General features: G+C 41.1%; 1 protein-coding gene across 12 annotated transcripts in view; it reads right to left on the reverse strand.

Moving 5' to 3' along the window:
- Positions 1-15,206, reverse strand: part of mbnl3 (muscleblind-like splicing regulator 3) — a 33,751-nt gene that overhangs the window by 13,059 nt on the left and 5,486 nt on the right. For 9 of the 12 annotated variants that reach the window (XR_007887335.1, XM_051421132.1, XM_051421136.1 and 6 more), the window contains exons 2-6: positions 10,733-11,748; positions 3,841-4,005; positions 2,935-3,138; positions 2,602-2,841; positions 1,007-1,160 (exon numbers count right to left, since the gene is read on the reverse strand). Coding sequence is in view for 11 of the 12 variants with exons in the window: in XM_051421132.1 (XP_051277092.1) it covers positions 1,007-1,160; positions 2,602-2,841; positions 2,935-3,138; positions 3,841-4,005; positions 10,733-10,906 (937 nt within the window). In the remaining variant the exon portion in view is untranslated. Of the gene's footprint in view, positions 1-1,006; positions 1,161-2,601; positions 2,842-2,934; positions 3,139-3,840; positions 4,006-10,732; positions 11,749-11,830; positions 11,969-12,124; positions 12,218-15,206 lie in introns of those variants that run through there. The other 3 variants (XM_051421131.1, XM_051421133.1, XM_051421130.1) reach the window with 3 other exon arrangements.

Consider the following 15,206-nt stretch of genomic DNA (forward strand, 5'->3'; position numbering starts at 1 on the left):
GCTGCAGACCTGTATGTTGTATAATTCAGGCATATCAATAATGCTGGGTGGGTTGCCTTTATTTTGCCAGGACAGGTTGACATGAAAGGGGAGAGAGAGAGAGAGAGAGAGAGAGAGAGAGAGAGAGAGAGAGAGAGAGAGAGAGGATGACATGCAGCACAGGTCAGACTTGAACCCATGCCTGCTGCAGCAAGGACTCAGCTTTGCTACTACTAGGTTACCATGGTGCCCCGTGCTAAATATATGTTAACAAAATGTAATTTTATCAGTACTCATTTAATACTGTCAAATTAAGATTGTACATTTTCAGCCAATTAAACCCTTCAAACTGAGTTTCTCCTGATGTTAAGTAACAACTACACTTCCAGTTTAATGCAAAAACACATAAAACCTTGGAAGAAAACTAAAATTATGTCATGGGGCCTTAAATATGGATAAGAGTATTAGGACTGGAGTTGTCCTTTGCTCTGTCTCATTTTCTGTGTTTACACGGCTGTCTTCTATTATCTGCCTCTTCTAAGCCAAAAGAATTGTACTTTTTAAATATTAGGATTTTTAAGATTTACAAGATCCGATAGGCCAAAAGAATGCATGCGCCCACCAATCCATGCACCAACAGTTCCACACAATGACATTGTGATGTGTTTATTGTCTGGCTTTTGTTTGGACTGATAACTGCAATGCATTCTCTAAGTTTGTTTATGGCATCCACAACTCTCACCACACATCAGGCAAGAGTGAAGCAAATGCAAGCAACACAAGGAAGGGAAGTGTGGCGTGATAGAAGGGGTAAAGTCAAGCATTTACACTGTTGAGAGGCTTGCACTGACACAGCATGCATACTGTTATTACTACACCTGTAACTCCCTGTTTAACATTACCTTGTTGTTTAACATAAAAAAATCCTTGCATTTATCTGCCCAGAATCAAATTCCAATGGTTCATGGTTCCACTTTACCTCCTAGGGTGTATGGTTAGGTAAACACTAGTGTGTGTAGAGACTCACCAGTAGGGATGAAGGCTGGTTGCTGGAGCTGCATGTTAGCCAGGGCTTGCTGGTAGTGGAACATGCTGGGGTTGAAGACAGTGGCAGCAGCTCCGTTGCTCTTCTCTAAGATCTGCCTCTTTGGTAACTGCTGCATGGCACCTGGAGGCAGAGCCTGGTCAGGAAGAAAACCAGAGGAAGGAGGAGAGACGTTATCTTAATTTGTGGGCTAAAACAAGTTTTTCCTTGCAGTATATCTACACACAAAAAAATATCCTCATCTCTGTAAATGCATCAAAATCTAGTCTTAAACCGGACGATTAGAGATCTCAGCGCCTACCAAATGTCGCTTGAAGGGTGGCGAGAACGGCTGCTAACAAATGTTCACCCTCACTTTAAGGACGTCTTATCTGAAACAATGCTCTTCCATTCTCCTCCACAGTGAAACAAACTGCAGATATAGCAAATCACTTTGTAACACATTGAAAATGAATGTCCTGAGCAATGTTAAATGGTAGGACAGTGTTTACAAACACACAACTTCCACACATCACTGCCCTAAAGACCTTGGATTGGTTGTGCATTGCAGCTTTTTTAAACTCTCAAATTGTTTCCACCCAGTTTTAGCAACAAAAGCCAACAATTGAGTGTTTAGGGACTGGCTTGTGAATCTAATTGACATCCAGTTAACGGATGTTTCTGTTTACCACCACAAGAGGACACTGCAGTATGTAAGATTAGCTGAAGTAATATAGGACAGCCCAGAGGTCAGGCCAAGAGCAAAATGGGATTGTTATGATTTCATTCACTAATGGGGCTGGTACTGAAACATCTAACTGCAGTGAAAGATAACCAAGATTACAGGGAAATACAGTTATAACATGAATACAAACACATACAACATTTTAGGATGTGATGCCAAGCCGTCATAATTTGTAGTTTTTATCTTTTTAAAAAAACCCTGATTTAATATCAAATCAGGTAAAATATGAACCATTGATGACAATACGGACTGTTGTAACAGCATTAATACAGTCATTCAGCAGCATAAAGCACTAGAAGCCACAACAACAAAAAAAAGTGTATAAACCTTGGATGCATTATGTTTCTAATCCTTTTCATTTTACTATTTTGTATATTTTTTCAATATTGTCATTCTTGTTTTTCTGCATCAGCTCTGCAGATTGACCTGATTATGTTACAGCTGCTCAAAATTGCTAACTTTAGCCTTTGTAGCTTGCTTCACTGAGAGTACAGGCTCAGACACATGCACAGTAGCAGACATTCATAAAAAACATAATCCCCAGACTACATTATCAAATTTCAGGCTGCCTGCCGGATACTGTGATACCCTGATCCTTCATTGCATCAGTAAACAATATCCAAGTAGAGAACAAGAAAATCTTCTGCTGTGTCACTGCTATGTTAAATAGATATGGTGAATGTTGATTTGTAACTTTTAAGAAGGTGAGTATTGGCTTACACCTGTGATTTTTCTATCCAACAGTTCACTGAATCACAGAAAGGAAGTCGATGTTGGCCAACATTTATTTTTGGTAAAAAAGAACAAATACTTCTCAACATTAGTCCCTGTCGCAGTGTTGAGAAGGACTCACCAAGGCTGCGGACGCTGTGTTTTGACTGGCTTGGTGCTGTGCGGCCTTGATCCTGGCCTGCAGGTGAGCCGGGGGATGGAAGTACTTGCACTTGTCTCGGCTGCAGCGGCCTTTAATGTAGTCCATGCAGACAATGACTGAGTTCTCACTGCAGTCCACCATGCCAGCCTCCAGGGGGTGAGCGTAGCGGCAGTCGCTCTCACCCCTCGTGCAGTTACCGCGTTGGAATTCTCGACAAACCTGGCAGGGTCAACGGGAGCACTGATCAACATTTACCTTTCATCATACTTAGGCCAAACATAGAAACACAACAACTGCACACAGGCCGCATACCTCGAGCTTGTCTGTGCGCACATGTTTTTGTGCGGAGGTGCCGTTGCCCATGGCTGTCAGGCCTGTGGGACTCCCAGGGACCAGCAGGGGAGTACTGGGCAGCAGCTCAGGCATCAAGCCCATGCCTGGACCCATGTGGCTCAGATATGGACTGAATGCCATACTGGGACTCGTTGCCAGGGAGGGCGTCATTGGGAATGTTGTCTGAGGGAGGGCGAGAACGACAGAGACAAGACAGACAAAAGAAGTTATAGCAGAGCTTTCTCTGGCTTAAGGACAGGATTTGGTGGTAACATAACAACTACTGTGTTACAGCAGTGAGAACAATGCATATCTATAGCTATGCTATTACTTTAAATATTTAAAAAATGTATGGACTGAATATATAAAACATTATGCATTTCACATTTCTTTTTAAATGTGACTTAAGACTTAAGAGCCGTCCCTATCAAGAACGATAACAATAATAATATTTTTATTGTTTTAAAAATCCACATCACAACGACAGTGGGGAATGAGATCGTTGTTATCACTTTAAGAGGGATTTGATTATCAATAATGTGGTTATTAAACGCTTATATAACATAATAATAGGCTGCAAATGACAAAACCTAATTTTACCTGAGAAATACCATAGTAATAAATAATATGTTTATTTGATAACTTCATGAACCAAAGCATGAATAAAATTGTGAACCCATATCCTATCCATATTTATTCCCTATTTTATCTTTGATGGAGGACAGAAGTTGGGAAAACTGTAACTTAAAAAATAACTGCCACCCTGTTACTGACCAGAACATCACAGTACACAAAGTGCAGGGTTAGTATTTTGATAAATAAATTAAATTTCTTCAAACACACTGCATTAATTGAAAATGTGTAGTTTCAGTGTGGGCTGCTCACTATGGGCTGCAACTGTGCTCCAGGCAGCATAAACTGCATCTGTTGAGCCAACATGGCTGCCGCAGCCTTCTGCTGGATCAGGTTGTTCCTCCCGTTAATCTCCAGCTGGGTTTTCAGGTGCGGAGGTGGGTGCAGGTATTTGCAGTTCTCACGTGTGCAGCGCCCCTGAGTAGGAGAGAGGAGGGGGGAAAGATGAGAACAGGCAGACAGGGTGACACTTTACAGTGACTCTTACTTAAGGAAGAAAACGTCGCATAACAGGCAGATGAGAATAGTGTGATTGAGACACTAAATAAATCAGGGCTGTGACAAAGACCACAGAACCCTCCAACACCAAAGATAAAAAGCTTACTGTAGCAACTAATCTACGTTTCGTTGAACTTGTCCGTGTAATGTAATGTAAGTACAATTTGTTAAACTAAACAACAAGAACCAAGCATGTCAGAACTAGAAAATCCTGGTGAAATAAAGTACTAATGAAGTCCCAGAAGACGGCATCTTGGATAATTCATAAGAAATGTACAACCACTTTCTGAAAATGCTCATCATTAAAAATCTGAGCCATTCAAGTAGTTTCTTCTTTCTACAAGCAAATTATTCGGTCATTGAGCTACATTCAAACTACTTCTCATCTTTTCATTTTAAACCATGAACAAGACATTTTTTTTTTAAAGCAATGTGAAATGACAGGTGAAGTAATGAAGGCAGCTTTGGATTTTTCCACAGAGGCACAGCAGAAGTTAAATAAACTTTGCTGACAAGAGATAATGCGAGAGTGAGAACATATGCTCGACTCTCACCGGCCGGTACGACAGATTCTGTATCTCTGCCTGGTGGTTATCAGTCCAATAAATTAGCTACTTTCCAGAAAGTGGAAAAACAAATATTCTAATAATAATAACTTATAATATGGTATAAGTTGTTTTATTCAGGGAAGAGCTAAAATGAGATTAGATGAGAATTCAGAACAGTGAGTTTACTTTCTTCAAAATATTATGACATTTTATTGTATTTATTTGCAAAAAAAACCCCCAACAACTTTATCAGCAAGCCTGAAAGATAACATAACTTTTTTTTTTTACCTGCATTTGTACTAAAACCTCTCCAAACATGCATAATACTGTCTGGTGGTGGAAGTATTCAGATCCAAAAATTAGCAATACCAAAATGTTAGAATATTCTCTGTTAAGTAAAAGTTATACATTTAAATAGTTATTTAATAAAAAAGTATGTATTATCAGCAAAATGTACTCCAGTATCAAAAGTTAAAGTACTCAATGCAGAGAAATCCTCCCTGTAACCGTTAAACAAATCTGTATATTATTATTAGATTAGTTATATGTAGCACTCTACTGTTTACTGTATTTAAGGTGGGGTTAAGCTATTTCACATACTGTAGTGTAGTTAAATATATAATAACACAACATATTTTAAAAGCTTATCATATATTTTGTATGTTACTAGTAGCTAGAAATGTCAATCAAATGACAAAAAGTATTTAAGTAAATGTACTTAGTTACTTTCCACCACTGGACTTCATATATGGTACCAACTTTTATGAATACCAGTTTTATAAAGAATAGTTGTGAGACTAACCTAAGTGCTGGTTTCTGTTCATGATCTTTATTAAGCTTGACTCCAGTCAAGTAAATGAGGGCTTTTATGAATAAATCACACAAGAACAAGTGTTGTACTTTTCTATTAGACAAATGTGTCCCAATAACTACAATTAATTACTAAAAACACATGCTGTAACATGACTGTGTTAAACAGTATTAATTGAAAGAAGGAGGAGGACTATTCATGGCTATTCTTTAACAAATGCAGAATGCGACATGTTGGCTGAGCAGCCAGTATTCTAATATTGGGCTTATGTGCATAGTCAAAGCACCTCTATTTGTCCTGTATGCAAAGCTTCATTCATCACATGCAGGCTTAAACAATGGCGGCAGACAGTTTGTGTAAGCAAAGTCTTCAGGTTTTTGAACATTGAACTGCTGTTGTAGTCTATAACTCTCTGACTTTCCCTAAAAATGTCAGTATTGCTTGTGGTTAATACAATATTTTACTTTCAAAGTGAAACTATGGATCCAAAATATTCTGTGTTTTATTCTGTATTTTAGTCAGCTGAGGCTTATTTTTATTCAGCACCCCCTGCCAAAAAACATTTTCAGATCAGAACAAGTCATTCTTTATGCTCATTTTTACTTGTCATTTTTGGCTTCTTGACAAACCCTAAATCAGATTTAGAGCCATTTATCTTGAAGCAATTCATTTTGCCCCAGAATGTCATTAAAGCAGTGTCCTTGCTCCTTGCCAGAGCCTGTGAGGAAGGTGAAGATGGTGCTGCAGGAACACTGCAGGTCAACACAATCTCAGAGGAAAAACTGCAGTCTCCATTAAACTCCAGGGCCGACAGCAGCTGTCTGCCCCTGCAGATGAGCTGTTAACTCGCTAAACTACGTCCACGAAGCGTCAGCCCCATGCTCTGTCATCAAACCACACCTTCAAAACACAGTTCTCATTAGGTGACCATAAAGCTACGACCAACGGAGCACTAAAGCAACAGAAAATAAAAAAACTGACGTCATGGTGCAGAGACTCTGACGGTGATGGATGATGTCATGCTGAGAAGAGGACACATAAAAAAGGGTTTCACAGCAGGAGAGCTATATAGGACAGGAGGTAAACGCAGTGTCTCCTATAGCAGCATCCAGGAGGGATTCACACAACCTCACACACCAGACAAAATGTATACAAGCAGACATGTAGCAGCATGAAAAATGGCCAGGATGGTTCACAGGAATACACAAACACTTTCGCCTACACCCGAGATGCGAGCAAGCTTTGCGTCAGCGCACTGTGTGTTTAGGGATGAGTCTGTAATGAGGAGTGAGTCCCTTGAGCCCAGCAAGCCTGCTCAAATTCAGAAGGACAGATTAACTACCTATTAATGAGCCTAATGATATACTTTATACATTGTGGACCAAGTTGGACCAAATTACTGTCTGGATTTTTCAAAATTCTTGTAGCATTAACATTTACACAAAAAACCTTTATAAAGGCTATAAAATCTGGTGTAGAGAAAGAGGCCAATGAAAAGTATTGTTGAGGAGAGTATTGGGTCAGGAATCTCCTTTTGGTAGCCATGGCAACACACTACGCAACACAGAGAAAGTCCCTGTTAGTACAGTAGTGTGCTGTTGATGCATTCAGAGAAAGACGAGAGAGATGGGACATCGATAAATAGACTGCACAGATCTAAACTGCTACACACATCCTTAGAGCTGTATTATGTCAGTATGGTACAAACTTGATGTTTTTCTTGAGGCTGAGATTTTGGATGGATTGGTATGAAATGTGGTACATATATCGAGTTTGTTCAATACTTTGGTTTATGACCAAATATCTGCAAAACTAATGATACTCTTATCATCATATGTACCTCGTGTTTAGTGCAAATGTGTTAATGCTAACACGCTGCACCAAAGCACAGCCTCACAGAGCTGCTGGCATGTATCACTCTTAGTCTAATTAACCAAAAAATCCCCCAAAAATGTACTGATGTTCCAGCCTCTGAAATGCAAAGATTACCAGTTTTTCCTCGTCCTATATGAGTAAACGGAGTATCTTTGGGTTTAGAATTGTTGTTTGGACCAAAAATTGAACCAATTAATTAAACCAATTTAATTAATAATGAAAAGAATTGTTAGTTGCAGCCATGATGTCATCCAAAAGTGACACTGCTGTTGAATCTACTATATGTCGGGCAGATGTGATGTCCACACTAATCATTTGAGATGACAGCAGCACTCCAGTTAACAAGGTAAAAAGAACTAGGCAGTGAGCTGCCCCCTCCCTCCCCTGCAGCAGGTTCAGACCGACCAGACAGAGCTAATGGAGGAGCAACAGGGAATGACAGCATTCGGCTCGGACCGGGCTGGAGATGCCAGATATGGGAGGGATGATGAGGAGGGAGGCCATTAGCAGATAAATCCATAAAATTAACAAAGAAGGGAGGGGATGGGCGGAGAGCAGGAGGAAGGAGTGATGCTGTAGAGCGGCTCTATTGGGGACAGAGTGAGGTGCTTCTTTGTTTTTTCAAGTCAGTCGACCAAAAACAACAGCCGTCAGCTGAGTATAACAACAATGGGGATAGAAACACTGTTGTAAAGAGGTGGTTGTTGACATACTGTGCTGGCACTAAAGCCCTGCTGCAGCTCCTGATAAAGAAAGCGGCTTTGACCTTCAACTGTCACCAACTTCAGTTATTTCTCAAACTAACAACATGACCCCGGGGCTTCAAACAACCAAATATGGCCTTTAATGCTTGTTCACTGCCTTTGGTACAAAGCAGCTCGCCTCTTTCTCCCATCAATGCAACCAGTACAGAGCCAGGCTGTTGCTCTGTGCTAAAAACAGCCGTGCCACTCAGGAAGATCAAACTATCCAATGGGTATGCACTCCTGTGCTGTTGCTAGGCCCCCCTCTCTGTTTCTCTCCCTCGCTCTCTCTCTCTCCATCTCCCTCCTGCTCTGGAGGACATAACACAGAAAAATGGCTGAATAATAAATTCTAACTCAATAAACAAGGAGACAGCAGCTGCACTCAGACAGAAAGCCCCTTGTCTGGGTCTCACTTTTTCCCTGCATGAAAGCTGGTTGCAAACACACACGTATCTGGCACTCACCAACACAGCAGCAGTCTGTTCTTGATTTTAGCGCAACTGGCCATTGATAGTCTCTTCTAAAATAAAGTAAAGCATCGTCACTTCTCAGACTGTTAGTTTTTCCGCTGTGTATGAGCAGAGCTAGTGTTGTGGTCCTGTGGTGAAGGAGAAAAGACGAGAGTCAGGAGAGCAGCTGCAGTGATATTGAAGTAGCACGACCGACAAGCTCACATCACTGATGGACGGACAGACTGTCAGCAAAGTGGCTTTTATGAGACATTTCCGCCTGGGCAAAATAGAAATAACATCTATATCTTTTGAGATTGTTACACGTTATCTATATATGTTTAGGTATAAAGAATCATATGTACATTTAGTTTGTTTAAATTGGGGCACGCTTTATGATGATTTATACTATGGCCACTGAAAATCTTCAATTCTGATTGGCTGGAGGGTGTGGATTAACATTTAGTAACCAGACATGATAATCAAATATCTGTGACGCAGGTGTTTGATTTCAGTTCTAAATGAAAGCAACAGTATAGATAAAGATAGCAACAATTAAGCTCTTTGTGTAACCAATAAAACATGTCAGAGCAAGTCAGTAAGAGGAAGGAGGGGGATTTCTGCAATAATGTTAGCTACGCCATGGAGGATATTACATCCCGTTACAATCATGAAACATACAGCTTGTCAGGTCCCTGACAGATACCAGGAGATGAAATCTACCCTGTCAGAGATTTTCAAATAAATGTATACAGTGGGAACTTTCTCTTTAATATACCAGTTATATTCTGAATCCAATATCCAAATTCTACTTTCAACTTTCCCAGACTTAACAACCAATGTCCCAAACATTTCTTTCATTCTACATAATGAATATAGTTTAATAACTTTGTTTCAGTACCTCACATAACGTCATTGACTTCCCTGCAATCATATCTGAATAAAAACAATTAAATCACTCTCTGTGTCTGACCACAATCAGTTTTCAATCAGTAATTATTCTTTCAGTCACTGGTTAATTTATTGTTTCTTGTTTATTTCTAACTGACTGATAAATGCATCACAGCAATTGTAATCCTGTTTCTGAATGGTATATGGCGATAGACATTTACATACACACATTTTATACATTATTATTATTTAGCTAAATAATCACAAACTCAATACAGGGACATTATACAAGAGAGAAGATAAACAAACTATTAGGAGTTTATAGGAACATCCTAACCCAGAGATCCAGAGAGAAAGAGTGACAGAGAGGTTAAAATGTACCCAACATACCACACCTACTGACTGCCCACGCACAGCATAAGAGGAGAGGCAGAGACCCTTGCGCTGTTGGCAGAAAAATCTTCCCAGACACTATTTTTACTTTCCCTGGGACAATGGGGCATCCTTGATGTTGAGTACTGGCTGCATTACATCATTGCAGGCAATGTTGCAAATTAATGAGCCTGACTGATTTATGATAATATCTGATTTACAGGACTTTTAAATCAATGTAACAAAGTACCTTGGGCAATATGGTGTGGTGGCCTAGTGGTATAGGACATCTATATCAACATTATAGGCTATAAGTTTTAAATTTACTATATCATGAGATATATATATATTTATACATATATATCGCTGTCACAAATATAATTACCTGTATTACCTGTGTGTGATAAAACATTTTATTTCCATTGCCTACTGGTTGAAGTTGATTGCTTTAGACTCGATGATGACAAGCCAAAAATGTTATTTTCAGCAGTTCTCAAGTGTTTTAAAAATCATTCTGTGTGAAATCTGACTTTAAATTCTTAATATAGACAACAGACATGTTCACCATGATTCACATATGATATAAAAAAACACAATTTCAAGGCAATACAACACATTTCCCTATACTTCCAGCACCATAATCTTAAGTATGTATATATGACATTAGATTTTTTGGGGACAAAAATAGCTTGAAATGAATGTAGGGTTAAAAAGGGTGAATCAACTGACCAACTGACATAGTTTGAAAGGTTTCCAGGAAATTCATCCTGACGCATCTCCTGTCTTGAACAATTTAGTTAGCAGACAACACCCTAAACAATAGTCACTCATATATGGCATCTGATGTGTGAAATAACACCTCAACTACCTTAACACAAATCACAATACACGTGTCTCAACAAATGAATTTAGTATGGCAAGGATGGATGTGTGTAATGTCTGTTGCATTGTTACCTTGAGAGAGTCAAAGCAGGCAATGACTCGGCCATTCTCCACATGGCAGCTCCGGGAGGGGTGGGCAAACTTGCACTCGGCATCAGACCGTGAGCAGGTGCCTCTCTGAAACTCGCGACACACTTCCAGGGTCAGCCATTTGGTGTCCCGTCCCATGGTCATGCTGACAGCCATCGGAGTTGCTCACAAGCACTGAGCAATGGTCGAGACAGATGGACGGAAAACTGTCAAGATCAAGGGTGACTAATAGTGATGCAAGAAAAAGCCCCCAGAAAAAACACAGAGGAAACAGAAGAAAAAATATTTCTTCCTCAGCTCAAATAGTCAGCGAGTCCTTTTGGTTGGTGTATTTTAGGGGATGTTTATTAGTTCTTCCTGGGAAAAGTGGCAGCTGAAGTTTCACTAGGGTGAGATAGAGGGGGTCGACCGTGAGCAGAGACCAGCTCTGTCTTGAAGAAAAAAAAAGAAAAAGAAAAAACAGAAACTACTCTGAGGACATCACTCTGGCATGCTTAAATATGTCACCGAGCGCCTGTGCCTTCACCTGAATCGACTGACGCCCACCGTGAGTAACTGTTACATTCACGTCAACATGGCCAAGGCTGAGGCAGTCGCTGTCGTGCTAGTTATGTTAAAGCAGCCTGAAAAAGAAAATTTCTATAGAAGAACAAAAAGCAGAACCTTATAGGGATGGTGTCCTTGCGCTGATGAGGTGGCGATTCAGCTCAGGGTATGTTGGGACTGCAGCTCAGCAACGTAGGATGGATGACTCTGTAGCTGTCAGGATAAAATATAGCCTCCATACAAGGCCAAGCACACACTGAGCCCCGTCCTGCTCTCATCCAGCAGTGTCAGACAGCAGCAGACGACCCCTCGCAGTAGGCACTTTGGAGTTCCACTTCCTCCTCTTATTTCAGTCTCTTTCTCATCCCTCCTTCGCCGCTGTCTATTCTTCTGTTGTCATCCTCCTCACTGACCTCTCTTCTGCATGTCCTTGCTTGTTGTCTTGCCGTAGACTGTAGAAACAGAAGGGCAAACATTAATTCAAAGCATTGACAAAACACAAGTCTGTTGGAGAGAAAAATGTAAAGCCACAACCTCGTGTAGAGCTTGTTTAAACGGAGGGTGACGAGGACCACGAGGCAGGAGGGTGGAAGGGAGAGAGCCAAAGAGAATAAAGCGAGGACAAACAAATAGGGGAACAGAGCATATGGGAGGGAGGCAGCAATGAACAGGAAAGGGCAAGCTATGTCTTGATTAAGTGATAAAAGAGAGGGGGGGGAGAGGGAGAGGGGGAGAGAGGGAGAGATGGGATGGAGGGAGATTGCAGTCAGGACAGAGACGTCACTTCAACTCCCCTGAGCTCCACGGATCAGAAAGTAATTGACTAACTTGACATGAAGCTGCAATATAGTGTGAAAAGCAGTGTCCTTGAAATCGCTTGAAAGGCTGGCACGTGTGGTCGACACCAATGATTCCCAGACAGTTATTAATGTGAAGGGAAGAAGTAGGAAAAGGAGAGACAGGGCAGGGGGGGGGTAGTTCTTCACAACTGCAGCTGCTGTGCTCAATGCAAGGCTCCAGCCAATTGTACAGACTCTTGCAGGCATGCAGAGCACATCACCAACCAATGACAGGGCAGTTTCCACAGCAGCTCCTCCCTCCACAGAGCCCGTCCTTGTTCCTCCCAGGCTTTTTTCACTGGTACAGCACAGTCATGGCTGTGCCACATGCTAATATTCAAACTGTACAACAACTCTGAGCTGACTCCAAGCAGCTTTGTCTTCACACAGATGTGGAGGAGTGAGTTGCGTCTTATTCAAACAGTAGACTGTACTGCAGTGTAATGCAAGGAGGATGCATGCAGCTCGCTCTGTCAGAGTGACGTGTCCGGACACTAACTGAATACAGATAACAATCACTGAGGTTGCTCAATAAAAATACACATAGAATGAACTACAGGTTAGCTTCCTAGGAAATACAAAGTCCAAACTGCATTTTGGACTTGGTAAAAAAAACCTGAAGATAAAGGAAGTCTATCATGTATAAAACACAAGGGCACAGTAGTACATTAATGCACAAAGTGAATAAACAATAGGCGAGATGCAGGAGAGGAGGAGTGCAAAAAATAGGAGGAGAGGGAGTTAGAGCAGATATTATCGGTCCCTGCGTCTGATGGCGGCAGACACAGACGGAGGAACCGACGGGGGGGAGAGTGTTAGGGAAAGAGAGAGAGCGTGTGTGTGTGTGTGTGTGTGTGTGAGCATGCAGATAGACAGCCCAGAAGGAGAACACCGCAGTGGAGTGGGAGAAGGAGGGATAAGGGGGAGGTGGGAACTGAATTGATACACCCACCTTCAAACACAAGAACAAAGACACATCCCAGCCAAAAAAAAAAAGAAGAAGCAGGAATGAGAGATGAGCAGGTACAGCAATTGCTTTGCTTGCTTAACCATTATGCTTGTCTGTGCCTCCTCCTCCTCCTCCCAGCCTACCTACAGATCGATAGAAACTTTTCTCAGGGGGACAAGACAAGCACTCCTTCTGCAGCTTTGCCTGTCCTGCATTCAGGACCACATCAGTGTCAAGCGCCCCTGCTTACGCACACCCTGACAACGCAGCTCAGCAATATGCAACCCGCATCATCAAAATGCTCCTCAGCAACACTCCTCACTTCCTCTCCTCGCTCTCGCCACACCAGACACCAAATGGCGCACAGTTGCCATTACAACCATTCTTGGAAAGCTACGCAGCAATACTGGCTCTCCTCCAAAGCCATTCTAGTTTATACTGCAACCTAGTACTTCTGAATATACAGTAATGACCTTTCACTATAAACTGCTATGACTCTGCTTTCCAGGAGTTTCACCCTCCTGAAAATTTCCCCAATTGTGTAACCAAACCCTTCCTTGTTAGCTCTGGCCTCTATCCCCCTATACGGACACTGGAAGACAATGGAGGCTGTTAAGACTTATACCATGTCATAATGTGCAGTAAAATGTGACATGCCCACTAGAGGATTGTGATTGTTACAACGTGTCTGTGAACAAACAGAACAACGTGTGAGAACTATTAGTAAGCTAGTAGATACAAAATAGTAAATAAGTTTTATAAATTTGTTATGTGTAAGTCAATGTAACCACTTTATATCACTGAATGCAGCCGTCTATGAACGGACAGATGACGAACAGTAAAAACATTTTTTATTCGGAATCGGCTATCACATGTGCAGCCGTGCTAACAGCTCTGTGAGGCAGTACCTGTGCAGCTTTAGCATTTTAGGCTACATATTAAATTCAGCCCGATTAGCAAGTATAATGTTTACCATGTTCAACATCTTAGTTTAGTGTGTTAGCATGCATTTGCAAATTAGCACTAAAGACAAAGCACAGCTGAGGCTGATGGGAATGTCATTCGTTTTGCAGGTATTTGTTGATAAATCAAAGTATTGGACAATTCTGACCTGGTGATGGCGCTAGATGAAAAGTCATTAGGATCCATTGTCTGGGAACCATGAATGTCTGTACAAATCCATCTGATAGTTCTTGAGTTACTTCAGTCTGGACCAGAGTGTAGTGGCAGACAGACAGATTGACATTGTCATCCATAAAGCCACACTAATAGCATGGCTAAAAAACATCCCACCAAGTTTTCATTGACTCCATTGTGTGAGTACACCGTGGGACTAATCTGCACATTCATTAATGAATAATTTACCAACAGCAGAAGACCAATATAACCACAAGGGTAAATCCAACAGTACATTACCATCTTCATAAAAACATTGAACTTCAGCAGTGTTTTTAAGAGATAGTGCTCTTTAGAAATAAATATCTTTCAGTTTGGAATGAAGCACTTTCTGCCAAGCTGCAATATTGCACAACACGACCAACCACAGCAGAGATAAAACATTAGGAGGCCAGAAGATACACGAGCATAACAAACAGCCAAGGAGCAAATAATTAAGAGGTAGACGACACAAAGAGGATACGAGTGAGAAAAAAAAGGGGGAGGGAGAAGTTTAGCTTTAAGAACTGTTATAGCTAAACATTGCTCAAGAGACAGGGGCTTGATGCTACATGCTCCAGGCTGCATTATTGTGCAGCTGCAGCCCACACACCACAACTATCTCAGTGCTGTCCCTCGCAACACTGACGAATGGGTTAAAGCTCTTAAGTAAAAACAAAACATGCATCAAGAAGCATAAAAATAAGCTTTAGCTATGCTGCTATGATTGTAAATAAACAAATTCATCCTTACAAAATACACAGTATGGGACAGCTAATGATTATTTTCATTACCAACGTATCTGCAGTCATTGTTTGAAATGCCTGTAACAATTTCTCAGAGCCGCTGGTTGGTGACGTCTTTAAATTGCTTGCTTTGTCCACCAAAAAGATATTATACCTAATATCACTCATCTCACATCTGAGAAGCTGAAACCTGAAAAACTTTAAAACTTCATGTGTATAAA

This window comes from Dicentrarchus labrax, unplaced genomic scaffold, assembly GCF_905237075.1.
Source record: "Dicentrarchus labrax unplaced genomic scaffold, dlabrax2021, whole genome shotgun sequence".
Classification (NCBI taxonomy): Eukaryota; Metazoa; Chordata; class Actinopteri; family Moronidae; genus Dicentrarchus; species Dicentrarchus labrax.